General features: G+C 48.2%; 1 protein-coding gene across 1 annotated transcript in view; it reads right to left on the reverse strand.

Annotated features, from left to right (window-relative positions):
- The window catches only part of TTLL10 (tubulin tyrosine ligase like 10), a 204,386-nt gene that overhangs the window by 11,136 nt on the left and 176,272 nt on the right, over positions 1–16,978 (reverse strand). Inside the window, exons 9-14 of the mRNA XM_042852868.2 lie at positions 16,540–16,658; positions 14,306–14,426; positions 12,491–12,576; positions 11,277–11,448; positions 5,716–5,887; positions 753–893 (exon numbers count right to left, since the gene is read on the reverse strand). Coding sequence (XP_042708802.2) covers positions 753–893; positions 5,716–5,887; positions 11,277–11,448; positions 12,491–12,576; positions 14,306–14,426; positions 16,540–16,658 — 811 coding nt within the window. The remainder of the gene's footprint in view (positions 1–752; positions 894–5,715; positions 5,888–11,276; positions 11,449–12,490; positions 12,577–14,305; positions 14,427–16,539; positions 16,659–16,978) is intronic.

The raw sequence follows: 16,978 nt of genomic DNA on the forward strand, positions 1-16,978 counted from the left end.
TGCAGGGTGGAAATCAAGACTTTTAGGTCTGTCCCACTCTTCATGATAGGAGGGGTTATCCAGCCACAATCTGGAGGATTCTCTGCGCCTTGAAGTCTTTAAACCACATGTTGAGGACTTCAATAGCTCAGACATAGGTCAAGGGGTTGTTACAGGACTGGGTGGGTGAGATTCTGTGGCCTGCGTTGTGCAGGAGGTCAGACCAGAAGATCATAATGGTCCCTTCTGACCTTAAAGTCTATGAGTCCCACTGCAAGGGTGAGGAATGGTGTCCCTAGCCTCTGTTTGTCAGAGGTTGGAGATGGATGGCAGGAGAGAGATCACTTGATCATTGCCTGTTAGGTTCACTCCCTCTGGGGCACCTGGCATTGGCCACTGTTGGTAGACAGGATACTGGGCTAGATGGACCTTTGGGCACTAGAGCACTCCTCCAGGTAATTGCTGCCCATCACCCTCTTTCATGACAAGTCACCTCAAAGTGTGATGTAAAAATAAAATCTACATTGACACGAACAAGACGAAAGACTCCAGTCGTTTTTGATGCATATTTTAGGGTGGTTTTTAACAGTAAAATGCTGCCGCATTCAGCATCTGCTGGTAAACGGTTACTATGGTGCTGCCAATCCCTTCTCCTCACTTGATGCACCTCTGTTTCCCCTCAGGCACCTGAGAAGCAAGCAGATTTGCCCTCCCTCCTGTTCCAGGCAGCCTAATTAACGCCGCGCATGCACTCGGGCTCCCCGTACACTCACAGTGAACACGGTGAAGACCCAGTCCTTGGGGAGGCCCTTGGCTTGCCTGAATTTATCATTAATGTAGCTGTTAAAGCGCTCCATCCGCCACACCGTCTCCTCCTTCAGCTGACTGTACAGGGGGTTTTTCTTCTGCATGTACTGGAGGGGAAAGGGGGGATGGAGAAAGCAAAGGGATGGTGAGTTAAAAGGCTTAGATTTCCCCCTCCCTGCCCTGAGGAATGGGGAGGGGAAGAGAGGAATGGTTATAAAGGAACCAGATTCAAGCCATATTCTGAGTTGCCATCTGGCCCAAAAGATGGGAAAGCAAGCGGATCCAAAGTGAGCACTGCAGAAGGAAGGCTATGGGCTGGGATTTGTGGCCAGTCTGTTCTTCCCAAGCACCCTTGCTCAGAAGGTTTAGCTCTGATGGCTTTAGGGCTCTGGCTCCCATGTCAGAATTCCTGGCTGGAAGATCCAGACTTGTTTTGCTTTGGGACCCTGCTCAGGAAGGTGCTGGGTACCCACAATCCCATTGGCCTCTTGGAGGTCAGGGTGCAGGTCAGCCCCTTGAATTGCTAAGATGAGTGAGTTCGCTGACACCCTGGGAAATATGGGGGGTGGGTGAGCTGAGACCTGGAGTCCTAGAGCTTGATCCTGCAGGATGTTACTAAGTCGTGCTGAGTGCCCTCAATGTCCATTGAAGTCAGTGGGCGTTAAGGGCGCTCAGTGCCTCGAAGGATCGATCCCTTGATGCACAAGTTTCAGGCAGCCCGAGTGCAATCAGAACTAGGGGTGCAGTGTGGACACAAGGATAGTCTGAGCACACCCTGTGTCCTACCTAGCGGTCACAGTGCAGAGAGGACCTGCTAGAAAGTGCCACATAGCCAAGCCTGAAAGTCCATTTGCTTCCCAGCCTGGAGGTGAAGTGACTTGGCCAAGGAGACACAGCGAGTCAGTGACGGAGCTGGGAACAGAGTCCAGAGGCCTGATTCTCAGTTGGATTAAGGCCCCGTGATGCTGCTTGGAGTGGGGATAAACAGCCCCGAGAACACTCGCTGCACAAGCCTTCCCCAGCCCCTCCCAGTGCTCTACCCCAGCCGTGCTTGCAGCCCCAGGACTAAGGGTTGGATTGGAGGCCTGCTGGGAACATGGCACTGTACTGCAGCTATTCTCGGCTTCCTGGGGACCCATGAGAAACAGCCTCATGGAGGGCAGGCCCCTGTATGGCCCCAGAATATACTGAATGCTCCAAAGGTGGTTTAAAACTACATTAACCCCCTTCCCCATTCCCTGCCCAAGTCCTGGAATGAAGTCACTGAGAATCAGACCCTGGGACTGGGAGTCCCATACTCCCCCAGTCCCCTGCTCTATATTATCCTTCTCCTTCCCCTCCCCTGGCTGCTGCCTAGATGATACCAGCTGAGGGGCAGGCAGCCTGTGATGCATGTTACAGCAGACCCCATTACCCAGCAACTGTGTTAAAGCAGCAGCAGCAGTGTTGTTTCTAAAAAGGCATTTCTCTTTGTGAGCACAGAGCCCGCTGCTCACCATGCTCCCGGCCTAGTGTAACCCTCCCCGACACGACCAGGAATAAACCCACTTCCGGAGAGCGTCTCTCTGCTGGCGAGGGAGCGCCTGGGAAACATGCACATGTGTGTATCTCCAGAAGAAACCAGGGAGAGGGAGTTTCAATTCCGCTGGCTCATTAATCCTTGGGTAAGGTGGAGCCTTATCAAGCCCTGGGTGTTTGCATCGGCCAGGGAGAGATAAATCCCCTCTCCTTATGCAACAGCTGGGCAGGATTGCAAACGTATCTGCCATGCAATCGCTGCTAAGCTGCAAAACTTCTGATTAGTGGAGCTGTCTGCCACGCGGCTCACCCTGGGTTTCAGCTGAATGCACTGTCCCCTGGGCGGGGCAAGAGGCAAACGAGGCCTCGCACTTGTTGATCCCCATGACGTGTCGGCAGAGGGGTCCTTTGTCTTCCCACACCCACCTGTCCTCATAAGATAAGTGCAGATGGGCTCCTGCCAGCGTGTGCCCCCTGAAAACAGAGGGCCTGATCCTGCGAGGTGCTGAGCATCTGCGGCAGCTCCTCACAAGGCCCCGGCCCTGGACGGAACAAACTTCATCTTGTCAAAGGAACAAGACGCGTTTGTAAAAAATAATGGGACAAATCCTCCGTTGGTGTAAATCAATGGCGCTCCATTCATTTCAATGGGGTGCACTGATTTACATCAGACGAGGGTATGGCCCAATAACTACAAATTTGATGTGGGCTGAGAGAACCTTTCACAGATGGTTTATAAAACACGGCAAAGCTCTTTAGAAAAGGGGGGTGGGGGGGTTGGCGATGGAAACACACACAACAGCAGCTTTCCTTCCAAGGTTTCATGATCCAGTTTCAGATTCCCTTGTGCTTGCTTGGGAAACAAAATCAGCCCCGCTTTGTTGATGAGCTGTTGCCTGACGCCTGGGACAGAAAGCCACTGAATGGCTGGCAGGGGTGTATTAATGAGGTGGCGTGGGAGAAAGGGAGTGTTTGTCCCCGGTGCAAGACCTCGGCTTCCCCAGATGTGTCCTTAGCTGGGATTAGATGAAGGTAAAATGCAAAACTAAGACAGGGACCAGCAGCAAAACTGGGATCTGGGCCAGAATTTCGAACATGAATCAGGGTTTTGGTTTGAGTCCATCTGCAAACAAAGTGGATCAAATGTGCTAACGTTGGTTCGTATACTTCAATGGACTGAAATCAGATATGAATTTGGCCCATACATAGACTGTAAGCTCTTTGAGGGAGGGACTGGCTTTTTGTTCTGTGTTTGTACAGCGCCTGGCACAGTGGGGTCCTGTCCATGACTGGGGCTCCTAGGTGCTAGGGTAATACAATAACACATACAATAATAATAATAATTAATTAAGCATTGAAACTGGATGCCAAATTAGTCATAGGCTCTGTGTAAGTTTACAAATAAATACATTTGGAACAAAGCTTTGATTCTACACTTTCTGTGTCAAGCTATAGATGATTGTGCATTTAACCCCGAACAGGGCTGGTGTTTAGCAAAGCAAAGTTCACTGCAGCAAGAGGAACAAGCTACCTTGTTATCCAACTGCAGGGTGTTTTCGTAGAGGTGCTCTGTGGGAAATGGTTCTGCTTGACATTTGAAACATAGCAGAGAAAAATGGCTGGCTTCCTTGCGTGGGGGAGGCAGGACGGAATCAAGTGTAGTTTGAAAAAAAGTCCTACATGTTGCCAGCTGCTCAGGTGAGTTACCTTCCCCCCCTCTTCCCGACAGATTTCTAGGTAATTTATGCTCTGCTAATAAGCACCTGTCCCTTGTTTGATGTCAGTTGTGCCAGAGGGTCTCACCTGAGCACTTGAAATCCCCTGTGCACAGCCCTCGAGTTGAGCAAACAACTCTGTTCCAGGAAAACACGTTGATAATAGCGTATATTGCAGAAAGTGGCTATAATCCGTGTCCTGAGCTACCTTTCTGCAATAACAATAAAACTCCTGCAAGAACCAAAGTGGGCGGGCCTGGGAGAGCTCCCTACCTGGCTCTTCAGAACACATCATTCCGCTGGAGGGAGCAAATGCATTACAGGGAAAATGGTTTTCTTCCCTGTGGTTTCTTTCCTAAGTGCCCGTTTACTCTCTACCACCGGGGTCAGCCCTAGCTGTTGGGAAGCAAAACCTCCAGCAGACTTTGGTCACCTGCTTGGCATATGTTGGGCAGTGGGATCACCAGGGGCCATGGAACTGGGGGGTGGGCAGGTGTGTGTGGAAATATTGGGGGTGGCGGATCAATGTCTCCACCCCCCCACCCCACCCACTGGTTTGCACCCTCACAATACATTGTGGGGGTTCGAGCGGCATCCAGCTGCATTCTGGACCCACGTGCATGGGAGGGAAGTGGGGGTAGAGAGGAGAGCAGGACCTGGAGGAGGGACTGGAGCAGCCACCGCAGCACGTGAGACTGGGCCAGCCACTGGGGAGCAAGTAGGACTCCCTGGCCCAGCCCGGGTCCCACCTTCTAGCTGCCGTGGGTCCTGGCACAGACACCCATCCTGGGGGAGGGGCAGGAGTAAGGGCACCAACCGCCAGGGCAGGTGGGGGACAGGAGAGGGCACCAAAACCTGGGCAGAGGTCAGGGTGCCAATCACCGGGCACTGGGCACCAGCTGCTATCGAAATGCCATAGGAATGGCCGTAGGACCTACCAGGAGGCCCCTTCACAGCCTGGATCCAATTCCTCCCCTCCCCCGAGAGTCTCAATAGCTTGCCTTGTTCCCCCTCCTATCCCTCTGCCTCCTCATTCACAGGAAGCTTCTGCCCCCCTTAGGGGTTGTTACTAGCGGGAGAGAGGGTGGGATGGGCGTTTGGCAGATAACAGGGCCAGTGCAAGGATCTCACTCGGAGGTAGCAAAGCTGGCAAAGATCAAGGTTTAATTCCAAGAGCTAGCCAGAGACCTGTTTTATTAAAGACACTTTTGCATGCTGCAGGATTATTATTTATTTGAATTATGGCAGCCCCATATCAGTCAAGCGACATATTGTCCCTGTCCCAAAGAGCTTACGATCGGCATACCCAAGACAGACTAAGGGAAAAGAGACCCAGAAAGGGGAACTGTCTCACCTAAGATCACGCAACAGATCAGTGGCAGAGAACAGAATCCAAATCCAGTATTCTGTCCATTTGGCCATAGTGCATTTGTGATCCTGATCCAATCACTCCCATACCAGCCAAAGTGCTAGGGTCACATACTCATGAACCACATCAGTAGCCTCTCACCTCCTGCTTTTGGGAGTCCCGTCTGTCAGAACTGCCTCTCAGCATGCACCTAAATCAACTTCCCCACTTGCTAATAGTGACACCTGTAGTCCATCCTTTTACCGAATTATGGGCACAAAAGGGACCTCCTGGCACTATCCAATCAGATCACACAGGGTGGACAGATGGATATAGTTTCAAGTTTACCTGATTGGTCAGATGAGCAGTGAGGTCATCGGAAGTGGCATTGTAGTGGGTGCAGGTAAGTCGGACATAGCCATGGCCGAAAAATAATACATAAGGCACCGTGCAGGCAATGAGGAGGTAAGAACGGACATCAAACTTCTTCCCCTCTAGGAGCAGAGGCTTTTGGATATACCTGCCAGAGCGAAAGTGCAAGCTGTGACATCAAGAAAGGGCATGAAGGGCTGTAGCACGGGGAGCTAACAGCTCACGCCTGTCGCCGTTGATTTCAGTTGACCCAGGATCAGCCTCTGATCACTTTACTCCATAAGTTCGGATTTAGATCAATGGGAGTGAGAGGCTACCCAAACAGATTAAGTTTAACAGAAGCTGAAAGCTGATGAACAAAACCAAATGACCCACTAAACTGCTACTTTCTTGTCCTATATTTCCCTTCCCCTCGCTTCTGTTGACATTTGGGCCCGATCCAGTCATCCGTGCTCTGGCAAAACTCCCAGTGGAGTCAAATGGGAGAGTGGCTTGAGTGAGGAGTGCAGATGCAGGTCCCTCTGTGTGTAAATAAGGATGTCCCTTAAAGTATTCAGTGTAGTTGTAGCCATGTCAGCCCCAGGATATTAAAGAGACAAGGTGGGTGAGGTAATATCTTTGATTGGATGAACTTCTGTTGATGAGAGAGACAAGCTTTCGACCAACAGAAGTTGGTTCTATAAAACATACTACCTCACCCATCTTCTCTCTCTCTCTCTGTCCCTTAAAGTGTAGATCTGCTCTGAAAAGCAACCGTGTTAAAGCGGCAACATTTCACTCATCAGATCTATGGCTTGCGTGTGTATTCAGCGTCATATCGGAGCTGCTGACTTTACTCACTAAAATATATTAGCACTTTAGCATCTCTCAACTGTGTTGAGCCACCACAGTGCAAGTGACATGGATTCTTTTCTAGCTCATGTGTCATCAACAGACCTGTCAAATAGGCTGACCAGGTTTGAGCTAGAAAGAAACCCTCTAGACTTTTAGCTGTGAGGTTGCGTTTGCGAGGTAGGCAGTTAGAAAAACATCCATCTTTTAACTTGTAAATAGAGCAGGTTGGTTAAAAAAGTTCGGGGGCAATTATAGAAAGTCATTTTCCATAACAGACAACACTTCAACTCTCATCCTATTCATGTCCCCCAGCTCTGATTGCTTTTAGCAGTGACATTAACATTCGTTGATAGCGATGTCACAATTCAGTCCTACCATGGAAGTGGCCGTGTTGCTACAAACTCGAGCTCTCACTGAGTTACTCAAATCACTAAGGTACACTAAATTATAGCTACCCTGGGACAAATCTTGAGAGATGCTGTCCCGTTAAGAACTAAGGCCCAGGTTCAATAAAGTATTTACGTGGCTAACTCCCATTGGAAAGGGTTCAGAGAAAAGCCCCAAGAATGGTTAACGGATTAGAAAATCTGCCTCATAGTGATAGACTCCAAAATCTCAGTCTATTTAGCTTAACAGAGAAGAAGGTTAAGGGGTGACTTGATTACAGTCCATAAATATCTACATTTAATAATGGCTCTTCCGTCTCGCAGAGAAAGGTCTGACATGATCCAGTGGCTGAAAACTGAAACTAGTCAGATTTAGACTGGAAAAACATACATTTTTAACAGTGAGAATAATTAACCGTTGGAACAATTTATCCAAGGTTGTGATGGATTCAGCATCACTGGAATTTTTAAATCAAGCTGGGATGTTTTTTCTGTACTATCTTCTCTAGGAATTATTTTGGGGAAGTTCTATGGCTTGTGCTATAGAGGAGGGCAGACTAGACAAGGACAGACCACTGAATCAATGGAATTAATATAGCCAGAATAACGGGGTAGCCCCCCGCCCCCTTCTGCTGTAGGACTCGGGGCAGTTCCCAGAAGGGGAATTTCATACTGGAGAGTTTCTTTTCTGCCTGCCTGAAAACAAGGGACACATTGCAGAAGGTAGAAAGTGAAAGATTAAATTTCTTGACACATCCAGATAAATCAGCTTGCCCTCCCACTCCCCGCTGGCAGCACAGATCTCCAGCTCATGCTGAGTTTTCTAGTTGGTTTAAAAACTCTATAGTCTCATTACACACGGCAAAACAAACCCATTCATCTTATGGTCTAAACCAACATTTCTGTGTGGACACTGACAGCAGAGGGCACTGTTAGGACGCACAGTGAAATGGCAGGAAGAGAAGCTGAGCATTTGAACACTAAAGGAATAAAAGCTTATGCCACATTTGTAGAGTGGGATGGAATTAAAGAGTGACTAATATTTACTGGAGAGTATACAGAGTTTGCATTTGAATACAAAGAACCCGTCACACACGGCCATCGCCGGAGTGATATCATTTAGGAACAGTACGCCGTCCCTTCTCACGAAAGGGGGGTGGACATTTATGTGGATAACAAGAATACCCAGAGTTCTAACAGTTAAAACGAACAACATTTTTGGACGGGATGGTAAACCTCATCCTGAAGCCTGTCTCTCGCTATTGGAGATCAGGATTTGGGGTCGGGAAAGAATTTTCCCTCAGGTCAGGTTGGCAGAGGACCTTTCTCTGCAGCATTGGGACCAATCACACACTGGTTTGAACTAGAGTAAAATAGTGGGTTCTCTGTAACTTCGAGTCTTTAAATCAAGCTTTGAGGACTTCAGTAACTGAGCCAGAAGTCATAGGTCTGTTACAGGAGAGGGTGGGGGAGGTTCTGTGATCTGAGATGTCCAAGAGGTCAGACTAGATGATCATGGTGGTCCCTTCTGGCCTTAAAGTCTATGAGGATGAGACCTAATGTGGGGGGCAGATTACCCCACATGTGCTACTTTAGGGTTCTTACAGCTTCCGCTGAATCATGTGATATTGGTCACTGTTGGAAACAGGATACCGGACAAATGGACCTTGGGTTTGATCCAGGCTATCAGTTCCTCTGCGTCTATGCGCCAGCTACTACATACACATACCTGTCCTACCACAGAAGGGCTGGCAGTTCAGACTTGCCTTCTTACAAGGCTCTCCTGTCCACCCCAACTAGACCGGCTAATACCTTCCTTATAGAGAGATTTATCGTAATAGTCTGACAAAGATAAAATGGACTAATTGCTTGAGTTGGCTGGGAAGGTTGGAGTTTTGTGTTCTCGACTTTCTGGGATAAAGTTGCTAAGTTGTAATATCAGAATGTTTGAGTTGTGACCCAGTGGCCTGGTGGGGTGATGCAAACAGCACCATGATGGAACACGCTAATGTCACATTATGATAAATTTGTCATGCCCTTAGTATATCGCACTATGATGTTGGCATGCCATGTGGCATGTCACACCTTGATCACACTATATTATGTCATGATAACGTAGTATTGGTCACTGGGATGCTTGAAGTGCCCTGGAAGCCTAGCTTCAAGATTACTGAACCAAACAACCACTTAGAATCCAGGCTGTCCCATGAAAGCCAGGAGGGATGTCTGTGACTTGCAGCTCATTATATAAATAATGACAAGACTTTGCACCTCTGTAGTGCATCTCATTCACGAAGCTCAAGGCACTCTAGAAAAATCAATGAATTAATCAACCCAGCGCTCACTTGGGAGCTGAGTATTTCCTATCCTTATTTCAAAGATGGGGAACTGAGAGCAGCTTAGTGAGTTGCCTAAGGACACAGGGTGAGTCAGTAGAAAGATTATGCAGCGAAGAACTCTTATCTGGATCCGTCTGGGCACATGCCCATTCTGGATTCTTTGTGGCAGGGATCATATTTTGTTCTGCGTTTGTACTGTGCCTAGCACAATGGAGTTCAGGGTCAAGACTAGGGCTCATAAGAGTTATGGTAATGCAAATAATTAATAATAACAATAATTCTCGAGCACCACCAGCAAAATGGAATGAACCTTGTCTTACATGACCACTCAAGGGACCAACAAATATTGGTTGGATAAGGATGTGTCTAATAAAGAGGGGCTGAGTTGTGTATTATGGGTGTGGATTTTCACAGGCTCTCAGGGTTGGCTTTGTTTCTGCTCCTATTAAAATGACTCCCATTGACTTCTGTGGGAACATAGGTGCTAAGCCACTGCTGAGTGCTTTTGAAACACGCACCCCTTTATTTTTGGGGACAGTTTGGGGCAGTGCCTTAGAGTGGGAGATTACCAAGGAAGGGCCTCTTGTATGGGGTTCACTGTACTGATAGTTTGAAATCTAACTCCACCTTGGTGGCTGCTGTTTGTATGTGGGCAGTTAGTGGACTGGGATCTCTTTATTTGGGTCCTTATTCCTTATGTCCCTACACAAAGACTGGGGGAGAGCTTGCTCCACCACAGCTCCTGTTTGTGTTCCTTCTTGCCCCTGTCCACCTCATCAGTTTGTCATTGCTTTTCAAATCTCAGCTGAAAACTTTCTCCCTTGCTTCTGCTAGTCTAACTTCACTCTCTTTCTGCCACGGCTGTGTTATTCAACTCTGCAAAGCATTCTGGGATGCAGCTGATAAGAGAGATACTAGACAAAAGAAAGCTGTATGGTGTTATTGCAGTCCCCTGGAGTATGACACTTGCAGAGACATCAGAAGGAGACAGCAATAACATTTGGTAGCCAGAGACTCTCTGGGCTTCGGCTTAAAAAATATAGTTAGCTGTGAAGTTCTTACAAAGAAAGCATGTGTCTCTTTTGACTACCGGCCATGAGTATCTACAAGAGCAGCTCCTGTTTGAGGTCAAGAAGCTCACAGCTACCAGGCAGACTACAACAGATATATAGGAGGCATAGAATGGGTGGCACAGATGCTGCAGCTGTATGGTGTGTGAAATCTTGGCATGGTGTAACAAGCTGGGATAATACCTCATTCAAATGGCTCTATACAAGGCTTTTGTCATGTATGAAGCTATAACATCTGGCCTTTGGAAGTCATTCTTACATTGTTAGATAGAGATCATCTCAAACCTCCTGTTTGATGGCGATGACCTATCTCCAAATGTCAGACATGACGGTGTTGAAACAGGCTCAGCTGAGAAATAGCCCTCTACCCACAAAGCATAGTGAGTCCTAGGCCACTGAGAAGAGATGGTGTGAACCATCAAACAGCTATGAAGGAATTCAAGTCATTAAGGTCAATAAGGCCTGACTGAGTGCCCATGGAGGTCAGCTGGCACCTTTCCACTGAATTCTTGGAGCACTGGATCAGGCCCATAGAGGTGATCCCAAACATGTCAGTGCTCAGACAGATGCTTTCGGAAACATTAACCTTCAGGGGACTGGATGACACAGGGGCGGAGAGCGCCAGGCCCAGTTCTTTTTCAGTTTCCAAGCTGAAGTCAGAGGGAGTTTCCCTTTCAAAGGTCTGAATGGGAAATGAGCAAAGAGCTCTGGATTTGGCCAGGAGAAGGGACGTGAAGCAAAGCAATATACCCACGCTGACAGAGCATGTCTGTGGCAGATTCAGGAGGGGAACCCAGCTCTTCCAGTTCTGCCCCAACATCATGGGAACACCCTTCTTCCCCTTTGTCACCAGCAATCGCTGGACTGCAAATGGATGCAATGGCGTGCCCGCCTGCTGCATTCTCTACCTTTGCACTATTCTTGCCTGGGGAGCTTTGTACGGCACCTTCTTGTATAGAGGGTCTTCCTCGATGCTCTGGAGTTTGGCCTGAAGCGAGTTGACACCTGCTTGATTTTTAAGCAGGAAAATTCCTCGCCCTTGGTTGGAGCAGGTGGGTTTGCAGATCCAAATCTGTGTGTCTGCAGACAAGAAAGAGTCTATTAGATTACAGCATCGTTATGGATACTGTACATTTACTATAGCTTGGTATCCCGAGACACCAACATGCTCAATGAATGGGCGCTGAAACATGCTCATTTGAATATATATTTAAATATCGTAGCTCACAAATAAAGAAGGGCCTGGGGCTAACCTAAGATCTGCACATTCCCAAGCTTTGATATCATGTAAGATCTGGAGCTGGGTTTTGCCAGTTGGTCTCAGCTCTACCATGATAGCACTAGCTTTGGAGACTGGACTCTGATTCCACCTCCTGAATGAGGGGACCTTCAAGTGCATTTGTAGCCGGCCTCCGGGATGCTTTTGCTGGTGTGTTGGAGAAGCGAGGAGGCAAACAAAAGCGTTGGTGATGATGTCTAGTGATGATGGCCAAGGGAACAGCTGAAGGGAGAAAGTTGGCGGGAGCCTCTGTCTGACACTGCCCAAGGCAAGAGTCTGTCTCCAGGGTTTGGATAACTTGGAGGAGGGGATGTTGTGCAAGGAGATACCTAAAAGGCAGCTGACAGATCGCTAGAGATAGTGGGGTGGGGAACTTCTGGGCCAGGCAAAACAATCTGAATGTTGAAGGGGCATATTTGGGCTATGTGTCAGAGAAACTGGGGTCGAGTGAGTCACGTTCTCTGAGTAGCCCACCTGTCAGCAATATTCGGGTCTAGATGAATACCCCACATGTTGTTGATATTCATTGGGATTCAGGACATTTACTGTTCACTCTCTAGCCCTAGTGATATTCCAGAAGAGCGGCTGAAATGACTGCTGGGAGCTGTAGCGTGACTGATTCTTGGGCAGGTCAGAGACGCCATAGGCACCTTGCTAACACTCCAGGGATTTCTGGGGTAATTGAAGGAGTGGGCAGGTACTGGGGAGCAAAGCAGGGCAGGGAAGTCCCTCATTTATTGTTTGCTTTTTCATAATTACTTTGGGATCACTACGCCATCTAAAAAACAATGTTTCTCCCAGAACACTTGACCTCATCATTGGCAGTGTGCAAAGACTAGTCACCTTTGTAAAGTTCAAAGAAAGCTTCTCTCTCATCTTTTATGTCCAGCCGAAAGGATTCTGGGAAGAAGTCTTCCATCTTCAGTATCCTATTGGAGAACCAACCATAAGCCAAAAAACCTTTCCTGAGCCATACAGCCCTTTTTGAGTTCCCATCAGACAAGAGGTAGGGGGCACATCTTACTGTAGACTTGGGTTATGGATTTTTTTCCCTTTTCTCTTCCCCTGCACTCTTTTATTTCCATTGGGGAAGGCTTTTTACTCACAATAACAATGTTTTTCTTGATCACCTCTAGAGGCGAGCCTGACTCTCAACCCCAGACTCCAACTTTTGGGAAAGTTCAAATCTGGATCTGACTTCTGGGTCTTGAGCCCATCCCTAATAATATTGCATCAAGCGCTTCAAGACTTCGGGACATGCAGCAGCTTGTAAATCAATATTGACTATTTATCAGAGGTAGACAAGGATTTGGGCAAAACTAGAGCTTCTCCTCCAAATCTGAATAATGGAAGAAGTCCCAGGAGGGAATGCTGGAGAATATATGCTAAGATATGGCCAAATGTTTCCTTAAACTCTACAGAATTTCTGTTGGCCTTGGTGATGTCTTTTACACACTAGGTTTGCTGCAAACTAACAGACAGGGCCTCAGGTAAGCATGGCAGAGGTTATTTGCGGTACAGATAACACTGCAGCAGAGGTGGTAATGTGCTGTATCTGATATTTACAAAATGCTCTAGAGCTTCAAGAGTTCCCACCTCATCTTTCATGGGGGGATTCATTACAACTGGTACCTTTGGGGATCAGGCAGTTCTACAGTCCCAGGTATAGATAAAAGATGTATTCATTTTTATAATTTACTCCTTCAAGACTCAAAAAAAACCCCAAAACCTTCCCCCTGCCCTCCGCCATGGCTTTTATACCTCTTGTTTTATACTCAAAATAACAAAAGAGATTAAACCCCCAGAATAGGTGGGTGACTGCAGCCCAATATTAATGCCAGTGAAGAGACAAAAATGCAGACACAGTTAGTTGGAGGAGCAAAACTGAACCCCCCAAAACTATGCACCAAGTTAAAGCCTACTAAAAATGTAGCACTCAGCACCCACGTAAGCTTAGCTCATTTGAAGTGAAGATTAAGATCTTTAGAAGGTTGAAGCAGAAAACATGGACCATTGAACTTAACTACAGCTGAGTAGAGGAGAAAAGCTACTTCACTCTGATCAGTCATCCAGGGCATGGTCCAGAATCCACTGAAATCAGTGGAAAGACTTCCATTAACTCCCAGTGCGCTTTGGATCAAAACATAACGCCAAAAGATGAGTGGATGGAGGAGAAGAAAGAAGAGCATACAAGACTTTAGAAAAGAAGAGAAAGCATGATGTCCCCAGATCTGATAGTGCTGTACCATGCTGGGTTACTTGATATGAGACTTTGCATGAATCAGTGTGACAGTTAGTGAAGTCAAAGTTAAATATAGTGGCACACGATGGCTTTTTAAAACAATCTTTGTTTTGTCCATCATCAGTGGAGCTATACAAACAGGATTGGTTGGCTAGCTTAATGATTCTGAAAAGTTCTAAGATCAAAGTAGAGGGTGGAGTTTCATCAGAGCTTAATCAGAAATCAGTTTTAGTCACAGGGTGGAGAAACCAAGGATTTCCAGGATGGGTCTCACAAGCCCATCTCTACCAGATGATTTCTCATCCCATCAACAAGGTGACCATCTGTCCAACTTCTCCTTTATATGGTACCTCCCCAAGTAGCACAGGTTTCTATATTCTGGCTGTGTAATGCCCAAAGGGATGTGCAGTCCTTACTTGGCATTCAAGTTCTTGCTGATCTTGTTCATCACCCGCTCATACTCCCTCAGGTTGCTCAAAAGGCCAATCTTAGTAGTGAGGACCTTATTGTTGGGGATCTGGTAGAGAAGCTGTTCGCCTGCATTAGAAAACAAAACATATCCTTCATGGGCCACACAGCCTGGTCTGGGATGTGGAGGTAAATCCTGCCTGCAGAGTAAAATTCCCCATCTGCTAAAAGGCTTGCCGAGGAGCTGAGATCTGCCCTGAAACCAGAGGGGAGGGACCACATTCTCCTCCCTCAAAGCACCTCTTGTTCCTGAGTGAGTTTGCTCTGCCACGGTAGCAGCTGCCTGGCTTGCCACTTACAGTGCAATGGTGATACTGTTATATACACAGAGCCAGGTTGTCTCTGGTCCTGTGTAGGTGCCCAATGTGGGAGCTTTCCTGTCCCCTCCCTTCCTCCCTGGTACCCCCCTTCAGGGGACAGCCAGAGGGTGACTAGATAATGCAGGTAGCGTGCTGGGCTGTGGTGCACATGTGTAGGGCCAGGGTGAAGGTGGCACAATGTCTCCTGCCCTTAAATCCATGCACCAGCAGAGATGTGGCATCCCAGAACATGCACTCTGCCCCTGCCAAAGCCTGGTGGAACTGCTGTCCAGGGGCCAGGAGGAATTCTAGCCTGCAAATGCTCCCCCCTGCAGTGTGACCCCCCTGCCACATCCCCTGCCGCAGGGCTGTGCTTTAATGTCATAATCCGGCCAAATAGCTGGCACACGTCCCCGCTGTAACTGCAGTGGCATGTCCAGACCCTGCCAATGGATTGGCAGGGAAGGGGTTAACCCACTCTGGTGCTGCCTGAAGGAATAAGCACAGCTGCATATCCTAAGTATAGGGATTGCTGGGCCAGCTGTAGTGTATTAATTCCCCAGCACCCAGACTTTAAGAGGGAGGGGTTGGGTGCACTTAGGCCCCAGGGCTCCTAGGAGGGAGAGTATGGGAAAAGCCCTCTAGCCACTAGTTTACATTTTGGCTGTACAAAGCCCCTCTCTTTGGGGTGAAATCTGATAAGGCACCAGGCTGAAGGAGGCCTTTGTGAATTCTTAGTTTCAGGCTCTTCCTGTGGGGAGTTTGGCTGGGCCCCAAGAAGCCTGGTTATGCTGATTAGATTTATCTCTAGGCCAGGGAGATCCGCAGAATGCTCAGACTGACCTTTTACATGGAGGTTTAGAGTTTTCAGGGCTCCTTGGGATCTAAACCCTTGTAAAGGGGCTTCTTTTCTTTCTGATTATTCAAGTCCCGTTTAAGGATAGTGAGCATGTATGCAATGCTCCCCCTTCTAAAGCATCCATCCCTCCTGAGGGTCAGTTTCTCAGCTGGCATGAAGTAGAGCAGCTCCCTTGACCTCAGGGGAGGTAAATCAAGTTATACTAGAAGACAACTTGTCCCCTGGTCTCAATATGGAGCTGCACTGCCAGCCCCCCACCCCCTACAGCACAGTGTGGCTTTGAAAAGAGTTCAGGTGTAGGATTGTCTCTTAGTAAGAGCAAGAGACTGGGAGGCAGCAGATCTGAGTTGCCCCCTGTGCTAGCTTAGGCAAGTCTCCTAGGCCAGTGGTATCAATCTGTGATTTGCAGAGCACTTGATGGGCTGTGGAGAACTCTGATTTCATTTCCCAGCTGCTAGCACATGTGTTCAAACTCATCAGTGCCGCTGGGAATGAGGAGGGGCCACTGCTAAATGAGAGGAACAGAGGTTCTCGGGGACTAGAGCTACCAGTAGGCCTGGATCTACCAGCCATGAGTAGTGGGAAGAGGACCCGGTAGCTAGGCAGCGGAGATCAGGCATAAGAGAAGCGTTTGTAGGGGGTGAGAGAGAAGAGTAGATCGGAGAGGGAGCAGTGAAATGAAGAGCAAATTTAGCAATTTACTTCATAGACGACAAAGCGCACCCCATTTTAGAAGGTTCCAGTTTAGCTCCTCTGTGCCTCAGTGTCCCTGGTGCTACACCATGGTGTCTGAGCAATCAGAGCGGCATCTTCTCCACCAAGGCTTCACCCACTTGGTTGAAAGGCAGCTCTAATGTTCTCTTTACCCAGCTGCTGCAAAACAGCTCGCGTTCAGTTCTATGTGTCCGTCGCTCCTGTAGCGGTGCCCTGCCGGGGAACCCAAACCCTCCTCCTCCTCCTCCTCCTTGTAGCTCTGCGAGTCCAGTATTCCCTCGCTCTCCCCGCCACCGCTTTGACCTCTTACCTTCTTTGAAGTTGTAATAGGTCTCTCGGCTCTTGGTCTCGCACCATTTCAGTTTGTAATCCTCCCTTTTGTTGTCATGGATACGCTGCCAGCCTTTGCTCCTGCAGTAGACGCTCACACTGCATGGAGAACAAAATAACAAAGCAGCCCCTGCTTTTAATGAAGAGTTAATTAGTGCAGAGTCCTTCAATTCCCTGAGATTGTCCCTAGAGGGCTGACTCAACAACACCTACAAGTCCTGAGGTGGGGGAGAGGGGGCTTCTCCCCTCTCTAGTTCATTAGAGTGTACCCTTGTGGGACTGTACTGGGGTTTTTGAGAAGTGGTGATGATGGTGGTACAGACCTCGTTAATGAAGGCTGAGCTGATCAAATGGGGCTATTTCAATTAGGAGGGAAATGGTACCTGTGGGAGCCCTGTGTAGTGGGTGGCTTGGCAAGA

The sequence above is a fragment of the Chrysemys picta genome, chromosome 21, assembly GCF_011386835.1.
Source record: "Chrysemys picta bellii isolate R12L10 chromosome 21, ASM1138683v2, whole genome shotgun sequence".
Classification (NCBI taxonomy): domain Eukaryota; kingdom Metazoa; phylum Chordata; order Testudines; family Emydidae; genus Chrysemys; species Chrysemys picta.